The 10,711-nt window shown below is 42.7% G+C and overlaps 3 protein-coding genes across 16 annotated transcripts in view; 2 read left to right on the forward strand and 1 right to left on the reverse strand.

The window, feature by feature from the left end:
* The window catches only part of lrmp (lymphoid-restricted membrane protein), a 33,574-nt gene extending 32,262 nt beyond the window's left edge, over positions 1–1,312 (forward strand). For all 12 annotated transcript variants that reach the window (XM_030439503.1, XM_030439501.1, XM_030439511.1 and 9 more), the window contains one exon: positions 297–1,312. In XM_030439503.1, coding sequence (XP_030295363.1) covers positions 297–439 — 143 coding nt within the window. In that variant the 3' untranslated portion in view covers positions 440–1,312. The remainder of the gene's footprint in view (positions 1–296) is intronic.
* Positions 1,121–8,385, reverse strand: dnai7 (dynein axonemal intermediate chain 7). Of its 2 annotated transcripts, XM_030439514.1 has the most exons (17): positions 8,311–8,385; positions 7,961–7,978; positions 7,645–7,729; positions 6,862–6,950; positions 6,045–6,149; positions 5,598–5,735; positions 5,136–5,270; positions 4,888–4,991; positions 4,477–4,635; positions 4,244–4,397; positions 4,102–4,168; positions 3,697–3,860; positions 3,455–3,614; positions 3,093–3,307; positions 2,841–2,999; positions 2,089–2,202; positions 1,121–1,689 (listed from the first exon to the last, which is right to left on the reverse strand). In XM_030439514.1, exons 1-17 carry the CDS (start codon positions 8,311–8,313, stop codon positions 1,414–1,416), a joined length of 2,145 nt encoding a protein of 714 aa, XP_030295374.1. In that variant the 5' UTR covers positions 8,314–8,385; the 3' UTR covers positions 1,121–1,413. The 2 variants fall into 2 exon arrangements, with proteins under 2 accessions (XP_030295374.1, XP_030295375.1); XM_030439515.1 differs by lacking the exon at positions 7,961–7,978 and having other exon boundaries at positions 8,311–8,334.
* Positions 8,361–9,972, forward strand: lyrm5a (LYR motif containing 5a). 2 transcript variants are annotated; one of them, XM_030439520.1, is made up of 3 exons: positions 8,361–8,522; positions 8,754–8,827; positions 8,908–9,972. In XM_030439520.1, exons 2-3 carry the CDS (start codon positions 8,783–8,785, stop codon positions 9,118–9,120), a joined length of 258 nt encoding a protein of 85 aa, XP_030295380.1. In that variant the 5' UTR covers positions 8,361–8,522; positions 8,754–8,782; the 3' UTR covers positions 9,121–9,972. The 2 variants fall into 2 exon arrangements, with proteins under 2 accessions (XP_030295380.1, XP_030295381.1); XM_030439521.1 differs by having other exon boundaries at positions 8,378–8,522; positions 8,757–8,827.
* Positions 9,973–10,711: the final 739 nt, after the last annotated feature.

Consider the following 10,711-nt stretch of genomic DNA (forward strand, 5'->3'; position numbering starts at 1 on the left):
AAGCAGGTTTAGGTGCTATATAGATTCTGTAAAATAATTAAAACTCTTAATCCATGCAGGAAATGCACACAGCTTGTATTCAGAATCTGTGCCTTCAAATGATAACCATTCAGAGCTGACTGGGCTTATTTGGGAGGGGTGACCTTAAAGAGACTGGGACAAGAAAAATAACTTGATTTGGAACATTACAGCATGTAAACATTTTCTGGTAATTTATAAAACTCAGACTGTGTTCTTCTACCTCAGTGACAGAGTAGCATTTCCCAATACTGGTAAAATGTGTTGTTTCTCTGCAGGTCTCTTGGCATTGCTGGCCAGTCTGGTGATGCAGCCGGTGGTAGATGCAGCCCCTGTGGGGACCGGGGACTCCTGGATGACTATCCAGCAGCTGCTGTGGCCCTACGCAGGGCTCCGACACAACGGACAGCCGCCCGTCTAGCTCCTGAGATCCAGGGTGGATGGTGTTACTGCCCATCAGCTCTCTGAGGAAATGATCTGTGCACTGTGGTGATGAAGGAAAGGTAGTGTACCAGTCCTGAGCAGAGGCTGTTGGGATTTTTACTGGTGCCTGAAGATTCCTAAAACGAGACTCACATTGAGGCCAGGCCTCAGGGGATAGCTAACCCTATGGAGGATTTTATGCATCACTTCACGTTTGCTAAATTAGTCTGTGTGTATGTGTGTGTCTGTGTTTTAAGAGAAGAAGCGGTAACAGGTGGTTTGCGATCGACTGCTCAACAATAGCACATCATGATGCAGTTGTCTTACCAGCGCTGCCAGCAACTGTCAACTTGGACCCAACACAATCTGTCAAATCAGGCGTGCTCAGTCATCGGAGGTGGCACAGCGTCGACCAATCATGTCACAACTTCATCACAATGATGGCAGCGATCCACTAAGTCATGCAGCGGGCCGCTATCCAGATTCCCATGGACAAACATCGCAGACGATTGCTTCGGTTGTGCCATGTGGCTTTTTTAAACACATTTCATCCACTTGAGGGAAACAGATACTACCAGCCTTTTGCCTCATGGGTTGCAGAGGACATTTTATCATTTTTAAGTCTATAAACACTGGTAATAAATCTTCCATGTCTGAAATCTATTTATGAGTTTGTTAGTTCTGAGTGGAAAGATGTGAATATCTGTTTATTTTTGTTAAGTTATAATTCTACATTGTTGCAGTCTTATCACCAAAGGTTTTTTTTTATTTTTCTGCTGTGGTTGTCACCGTTTTCAACTTCATACTCTTTTGTATGTTCCAAAGAAGATGCGTGAGACTTTGCACAAATAAAGTAGCCAATTCTACAATAGAAGATGTGTGTTCGTATGTACATCCAAATGCATATTTCACATTCAGGTATTTATAATGGCTTTAATTTAAAAAAAAAAAAAAAAAAAAGTTTCAGACAGATTATGAATATAGCAGTGGTCTGGTGGAGCAGAGAAGGCTCTGTACGGTGTCGATGAACAGATAACTGGATTCTCTGGTCCTAGCTAGGCCGTCAGCGCTCATGTCGTCCTGGAGCATGTGGATGAAGGTGGAGTGAAAGTCACTGCCGGGATAATGGTCAGGAGAGAAGGCCTCGCTCCGCTCTGTGATTTCCAGCTTCTGACTCCTCTGAGCACCCAGCAGGTAGAGACTCCACTCGCTCTTGGGCACAGGGGCAGGGCTGAGGTGCTCACACACCTGGCAGAGGAAACAGGAAGTCCAAACAGTAAAAACAGAGCAAGAGAATTCAATATTTTCACTGATACTATACAACTTCCCTCTTCCTCATTCTGAAAAGGTCATATCTATGCACTGCAGTTCCTGTAGGTGTTAATGTCAAAGCTGCTTATTTTAGGGGCACCCAGTTGGAACAGTAAACTTCCAGCTGTGGTGCAGTTCCTCGATGCTACAGCAACAACCCCTGATTGTCACAGGATGAAGTGTTTAGGATGAACATCTGCTTGTGACTCCAGACGCCGTGTTGACGGGACACATGATGGTGTACACCCTCCTCAGACTTTTCCACACGAGGAGGAAAAAAAAGGAGGAGAATCTTAAATGAAACTTTATATAAACAGTATGTGTAAGTGAGAATACCTGCAAGACCAGATGCTGAGCGCCACATTTAGCATTCCACTTGCTCCAAGAGAAAGCAAGAGCGGAGGCAAACAGGGCCATCTGTTCGTAGGCTGCATGTTCTGTGAGCGGATCCTGATGAGGAGACAAAACCAGAGCAGATTTTTTTTAAGTAACGCTGTGGCTGCTTCATATTAAATGATATTCATCTACTGCACTGTAATAATCGGCTGAAGGAAGAGAAGTTTTCCATATCCTTACGTTTAAAAAATGATGGGCTCAAATTGTTTACAAGATATTTTGGGGGTGTTTTTTTTATCAAGCACCCACAGTTCCTGTTATTATTTTCCTGTCTTGAGTAGCTTAGCCTGTATAAAACACACACACTCAAAAGTGGACTGTATGTAGTACGCATGCCCCCTGCTTCGAGCGCATGCTAAAATCCTGCTTAGAAACGATATCGAGCATTAAAGTGAGACGCAGCATTTTTCTTTGCACGCAGCCATTCAAACAGCTGCTCCCAATGGCGTGTAGTATTAGTTGGAAGCACTGTGGTGACGGTGTGTTACCAGCATAAACACTGCACTTGTTAAAATAACAATGCTGGGAGGGAAGTGGAGAGCATGTCAACTCCAGTTTCCTGTCACACTCGCAATGATTTGTGGATACATGCTGTCACTATGTTGCAACACTTGGCATTCACATAATTGGATAACTAAGCCAAACCTTCCTGTTCTTCCTTTTCTTAATGCCAACACATAAAAGATGCAGACCTTGCCGCAGGCGCTGACGTATTTGTCCGTGTACTCGTTCACAAAGATGTTGATCCCAGCGTTGAGCATGGCTCTCTGCAGGGCGGGGCGGCTCATCCATTTCCCTGTGAGGTGAGAGAGGCCTCTCTCCTGCTCTGACTGCAACATACACTGATTACCCTGTTGGTGAAGTAAGCGCATATACACACACTGTAGCAGTCAGGCTACGTCTCCTGATTAAGTCTTGTGTTACAGTTCTCTCCGGTCTCTTACCTGGACCGTGACACTGAGCTTGATGAGTGCCCCATCGACGGTGAAAAGAGCTGAGTCTTGGCCCAGTGGTCGGAGCTCCCAGCTCTGGAAGGGAAAGTTTGCATATGTTTCCTGCATCAGCACAACAGGCTGGAAAGAGTCCATCGTGAAGGAGATCTTGGCCTCCGCCTCCTCATAAGAGACGTCATTGATGCCATCCGTCCTCCACTGCTTCCCTAGATGAACAACCAACTTCAGCGTCCCTGACTTTTCTGTTCCAACCTTTCTAAATCAGTCCACTTTTTTCTTTTTTTTTTCTTTTTTTTTTTTTTTACATCTTTCCACGACAGAAACGATATATAATGTGTTGCTGCCTACCCTACCTGCAGCATCCCAGCGAGCCACTTGGGGAGCCTCCAAAAAGACGACCGAGTCGGGCAGCGTCACAGTTACACCAACTGGAGGGCAGCTAGGCCCGTCACTGTCGTCTAAGTGAGACTTCTCCATCGGGTAGGGGAACACCTGCAGCCCTTCGTCCAACAGCTGTTAACACGTGGACACATAGTAAGATGGACTTTAGCTGCAGGGCCTGGTGCAGCAGCAGCACTGAAACGCTTTTCCTTACCTGTCTAATTTCCCATCCACAGACCTGGTGGGCTTGTGGTGGGAGGTGGAACACGTCATAGTAGAGGACCCCACCCAGAGGTGTGTACTGCATTAAATCCACCACCTGGGCACTGTCGTACATCGCTGTCAGCTGCACTGTAGGAGAAGTTAAGTCACCCTCAGCTGGGGAGATTAAAAAAAGAAGACAGAAAGAAAGATTCATTTGTATTTCTCAACTGAATTAACTTCATTTTTACAATCATAAAACAGATCAATTTAAATCTACGATTAAGAACAAAAACTTGGGGTTAGTTGTCGCATGCTATTGGGTCGTGTATCAAAAGACCTGTCAATCATTTTGAGTGACATCTGACTTATATGGTGTTGTCTTTTCGTCTTTGGGGATTCGGGTTGGGCATCTTACCACCGAGTGCCTCCATCTGGGTCTGTACTTGGCTCTCTCGTCCGTCCGACCGTATACTGGCCGCACTCTGTGAGAAAGGTCCACAACAAGAATGAAAACATCACATCAAATTCCAGATCAGCAGGTGTTTGTTTCATCCTACCTTCCGCCCTTCAGACCCTTGGAGTGACTGCACCTCCTCGTCCACTCTTTGCTGCTGAGTCTCGTCGTCCTCCTTCACCTCCTCCTCTCCTTTAGCCTCCTCCTGCTTGGGTATATCTACGTCTGCCGGAGCCTCCTCAATGCCCGTTAGAGACCTGGGAGCAAACAGATGAAGAAAGACATTGTAATTATCTCTGTCGTATTTTCTGTGTAGGAGCACTCTCAGATGCGTACCTGTGGCTGGGGGTACGTATCCTCAGGTGAGCCATCCTGGCCAGCAGGGACAGGTGGTCGTAACGTGTGTGGAGGATCCGTACAGCGACATTACTCACGGCCAGCTGTTTGGGAAGCTCGAAGCCCAGACCGGCCTCTTCAAAGTTTAACCCTTTAAACCTGAATGGGCCAGAGACAAAATGTTCCAGTGAGAGGTGCTGTTACCTTTAAAAGTTTAACATCTGAGGCCACAGAAATTACAGATGCCCTCAGCGGAACATATCATCAAGTTTTCATACTCTGTTATTGCTTTTCAAAAGTAAGGAATAAATGTCGGATACCTGTCAGATAAATGTCAGAAATCACAGCTGCTAACCTTTCTCTGTCATTTTAAACCCGTATAACGTATTTGTAGCCCTTTCTTCCACAGACCTTGGGTTCTTCTTGAGGTTGGCCCAGAGACACAGAGTGAGGTTATCGTCTTTGACCACGGTCTGCATGTTGCCCGTCTCTGTGTCGATGTCGGCACTGGCCCTCTATGACCAGGGAGACACACCACACAAAAAAACAAAACAGGGATGGTTAAAAAAAAAGAAGGCTTGTGACATTGGCTTGTTCATTCATATGGTTACAAAGTGCTTCGCTGCGTGTAAAAACGAGTAGAACCATGGTTCTTGTACCTTGAGGAGCTCCTCAGTGGCGAGGAGATGTTTCCAGTGGATTAGCTCCTGCAAATTTATAAGAGCCTCCTGGTGCTTGTGGCTCTCTTGCGGATGTGTGGCGTCTCGTAGCAGAACCTCCAGCTCCTCGATCAGCTGCAAAGGACGACATTTACTATCAGAAAGACTTACTTAATTACTTTTATAGGCTTTCTATCTGAAAAGAAATGCGTATTGTCAGAGCAGTACAGCAGTGTGCTAATGACTGAATTCTTATTTTTGGGTGAACTTACCCTTTAAGTTACTTCATTGATTACAATAAATTTTTTTACAATATGAAATGAATTAAGGCAATTTTTCCCTCCGGAGGAATATTTGGTCTCTATATCCGATATATTTGCTAACTTATCATTAAAACTTTACTTTTGACCCTTCACTGACTGAACTGTGCGGCACGTCCACTTCTCCACATGAGATACTCACCTGTAGAGCGAGGTTACATTGCTTGAGCACGACCGTGATGTCGACCTCTGGGTCATCTCGCCATAAGCTCATATACGTGTTAATATCCTGCTGTACCGCTGGGTCTGGAGTACCATCACAACGCATGTATTTCTCCCACTGGACACAAACAACATGCTGTGTATTAATATTAGCCAGGGAACATCTGCCAGGGGTGCTGAGCGTGACTTTTTCTGTGTTGAGTGTATCATTTGTAGCCATTGAGTCTGGAGAGGGACAGACGGATAACATTTTGTTCTTTTTGTATCCGATTCATAGTCTTGTTTTTCATGCGCGAGTCCGTTTTCGCACTATATTGCCTTGTTTGCTTGTGGAAAACTGATGATTGGCAACAGTACATGTTTCAGACATCCTGCAGCTTCTCCCTCTCACTAAATATCTCACACAGACAAAAAGCAAGACGCAGACCTTCTCTCTCTCCTCAGCATCAGTCTTCCATTTGATTACTGCAGTATGGTTCTTCTCCAGCAGGTGGCGGAGTTCATTCAGCTCACCTTCTCTGCGGCCTTGGTCCTGCCAGCAGAAGATAAGCATAAAAACCTGCAGAGCAGTATGTCCGTACTAAAGACACCAAAAAAATGTCTATTTTAGTATTTGCTGCTCTGGTCTTCGGTCTGTACATGGTATTATATTCAGTGAAGGAATGTAACTAAGTACATTTACTCTGGTACTGCACTCAAGTAGAATTTTGGGGCACTTGTACTAACTTTCCTTGAGTATTTTTCATTTTCTGTTACTTTGCACTTCCACACCACTACATTTTAAAAGTAGGTTAAGGTTAAGCATCATTCTTTTTACCCTACTACACTTATCTAAGAACTTTAGTTACTAGTTACTTTGCATAGAACATGCTGCATCAGAGCCAAAGTAGGACATGTGAATAAATGTTTTGCCTGTTATTGGCTCAAAAATTATTCTAATAATGAGAAAGATGCTGAATATCTAATCCGATGACTGAATAAGCAGGTAATTGCTGCACCCATAGTATACAGTTTATAAATCGTACTTTACTTTTACTTGTCATTTTCTTTTATACTTCACTATATTTACTGCCAGAAAATAACTTATATCAGATGTGATCATGTGTAATGTCAGAATCTCTTTCTCAAGCCCTGTTTTTTTTATGGGTAACACTTTTACCAAAGTAATACTTTAAAAAGATATCTTTTCTTTCACTCTTTTAGTATGACTTTAACACTGATTATATTCCGTAGGGACACCTCACCTTTAACTCAAGCTCCTCCAGCTGCTTTTCCTTCGCCTCTCTCACCAATTTTTCCTGCTCTTCTTTTTCTGCTTGCAGTCGTGCTTCCTCTGTGAAACAAAAGCACACATACTGTTTACTAGGGCTGGGTATCACCAGGTACCTTGCGATACGATACTATCACGATATTTTGCCCACGATAACGATAATATCACGATACAGCGATTCTGCGATAATCGATATATTGCAAGAAATTTCATCCACGATACATCACGATATCTGTGTCACTGAAGAAATTCAGAATTTAATGACTGCACTGAATCCATTTCTCAGGAATTACAAAACATTGTCAATCAATTTCACATGAATGAAAGCCAAGTAAACAAAGAGTATATTGCACAGTCTCTTCTTAACACACACACCGACTACAACTATCATTAAATATCTATATGTGTGGGTTTCAGAGCTTCTTAAACCATTTTTTATATTTTATTTGGTTGTATACCTATGTTTGAATAAAGATAAAGCTGTCCTCTGAAGAGGGGTGGTGGTGGTGGGCCAAAAAAAAAAAATATATATTTTTTTTTTTACACATTTTTAAATATCGATATTTGGCACCAGTGTATCGATAACGTACCTCAAGACGAAATATCGCGATATATCATAATATCGATATTTTGGCACACCCCTACTGTTTATCCTGTAGTCGTCAGAAGCAAAAACAAGAAACCTCATGTCAAGTGCTTCCGGCATGCATCTCATTTTGCCCCAGTTGATATGAGCAGAGACAGATATACGGATTACCTTCCTCTCGCAGCCTCCTCTCCGCCTCCTCTTGCTGCAGCTTGGCCTTCTGGGCCTTGCTCAGCTTCGGTTGCTTTTTGGATGACTTGAAACCAGCAAAACATTATAAATCAACTCACTACTTCACTTATATTAGGGAGAAGTGTGGGTCCACACTGGGACCATACAAATGTGAATTATTGTTAGCCAACCATACAAGGGACAATGACTGTAGCAGTAGGATGGTGTACTCTATGCCTGTCTGCATACGTCTTCAACTACATAACTATGATCACAGATAAACTCTATAAATGTGCTGACTGACTTTGGCTCATACCTTTCCTTTCTTGGGAGACTATCACTCGCAGGAGAAAGCAGAGATGAGATAAGGTTAAATAAGGGTTTGAAGCATTCATTTGAGTCACAAGCTTAGAAATAAGTGAGAAAATTAAGAAAAGAAAGAGCATCAAGGACTTTTCTTGCTAACGTGAAAGCTACGCAGTCCAGTTGACTGCTGCATTTACTGTCCTGGAAGTTCGTATAAACAGGTCGTCATTCACTATACTTTCGATGTTTCGTAACAACTGACTTTATTTGAGTATAGCATACTTCATATTATTTCAATATGACATCAATTCACGCTAAAAAAAAAGGGGCAATTTGTTCAAAGAGGTAGTAAAAACTCACCATGATAAAACAGAAAAGCTCTACAGCGTCAGGTTGCCATGGAAACTTTCACGCATGCGCGGTTATCTGTTTTCATTTACGACACAACGGAAGGACGTACGGCTGTGTGTACAGCTGAGCTGTCCACTGTTAGGCAGAGGAAGGACAAAGAAAAGGAGACATTTCTTCTTTACCGCAGCGCTTCGATAAATCCACTCAACAATACGCCGCATGTAAATATGAATCTATCGCTTAACATGGTTTTAAATACAGTCTGTAAATGATGAATGCTAACAAAGATGCTAGCCGTTCAGTTGTAGCTTGCTAATGTCAGTGGGATTGATTACATGTGGCTAACAACTCTTCTATCTCTTCTCTTTTCTTCCCTCACACACGCCTTATGGTGTTTCTGTTGTCATCGTAATCCCTGTTGACGAACGATTTCGTGTATCTTCTCGTTTCAGAAGTGGTCAAAGGCCACCTCGTTTCTGACATGGCCAACAATTTAAGGGGGGAGGTCATCAGGCTTTACAAAACTGTAAGTGAACTGGTCAACAACACACACGGACACACTAGTGTAAAACAAATGGCTTTAATGTGTGTCTCGTCCTCCACAAGATGCTGTATCTCGGCCGTGAGTACCCGAAGGGGGCAGCCTATTTCAGAGGACGTCTCAAGGCAGCGTTCCTGAAGAATAAAGACCTGACAGACCCAGAACAAATCAAGAAGCTGGTGGCCCGCGGAGACTTTGTCATCAAAGAGCTGGAGGCTCTCTATTTCCTCAGGAAATATCGAGCTATGAAGAAGAGGTATTATGATCCAGAGAAATGACTCAGTATACAGCATCAGAATACACTTCTGAAAGGAAATACAGGGAGTGAATGCAACAGCTTTACAGTTGAGATGCAGTCTCAGCACATAATTCTGAAGGAAAACACAACAGTTGCCCTTATGACATTCATACATAAATAAATTAAAAAACTTGCCACACAATGGAAAGGGAAAATCAGTCTGATAGAAGTGCCAGAATGTGGTGATGATGATGAAGCTGTTACAGAATTAACTTTTTTATACACAAGTTGTACCTTTAAAGCCACCGTTTTAAATCCTAACTACTGTATCTGCGATACTATCTGGGTTTGTCCTGATATCATGATGGAGAAGGGCTCCTATACTGCCTAAACACAGACTGGACATACTACCTGCCAGCAGCATCCTGCACACCTGTATGCAGTCAACAGATTTCTATACATCCATACAGGTTTAGTAGTGTACAGGTGTTTAAAAAAATCTGGCAATACTCGTTCAGAAACATCAGAACATCTCTGTTAATATCATAGGTTGTTCTCCAGGAGTAGAAATCAGCCAGTTCTTGATCAAGATGAATTAATTTAATGTCTGTTTTGAAAGGAGTGTTCTGATTATAGTGTCAGGGTTCACAGCTAACACACATGCAGGCCTGCGCCTGGTCTGTAATAACGTGGAGGAGCCTTAGGTGTCAGATTGACTGAATCGTGTTGTACAATGTATTTCAGTGTATATATTTGTAAATACATGGTCACGTGTCTTGATGAGTGAATGTACGGGACTATGTATCATTGCACTATTCGATAAAAAGCAGTGTTTTAAAACTGATGTTTTGTGTCATAAACTAAATTATAAAATCACAGCAGTGTTGCTCAACATTTGGACTCTTTTACTGCCATTGCATGCATGAGGTTATACTATTAAAATCTGGAAATATATGTGTTTGTTTGTGTCAAAAACTGACACACGAAATTAAAAGTAAAAAATGACCACATCGCGGATAAATGCCTCTGCAGCAGCCAACTTGTGGTTTAAACCCACATCTGTCCAGACTCCTGTAATAAGCTGTAAATAAAATGTAATACGTGTCGTTTTCAGCAAAATGGAAGTTGTCACAATATTGACATATGTGATTCAAGTGAATAATTTCCACTGAATTTCACTCAGAGGAGGAGTACAGAAGCATATAGAGAGCTTCATCACATGATGAAACAACAATCACCTGAAGCTCAATATCAGCAAAAACCAATGAGCTTGTGGTGGACCACTGCTGTATGTCTACTAGTGCTGCTGCAATGAAGCCACACATTTTAAAACACGGATGTCTTACACATGCGACACACGTGAATATCTGTGCAATCAGCACAGTTTTCAGGTGGCCTTCATTTCTGAGTTATGGTGCTGAATAATGGCCAGAAGTTAGACACTAGCAAACGTTATGACATCGCAGTGAAATTGACCTTTAACCTTTTGGATATAAAGTCCTCAATTTTCATTTTATCGTATTCAACATACGCGAGCCATTCCTTCATAGTTTGCAAATGAAATCTTGAGTTATGCACAAAAGACCGTTTTGCGAGGTCACAGTGACCTGAGCTTTGGAACCGTACAACCT

This window comes from Sparus aurata, chromosome 14, assembly GCF_900880675.1.
Source record: "Sparus aurata chromosome 14, fSpaAur1.1, whole genome shotgun sequence".
NCBI classification, from domain to species: Eukaryota; Metazoa; Chordata; class Actinopteri; order Spariformes; family Sparidae; genus Sparus; species Sparus aurata.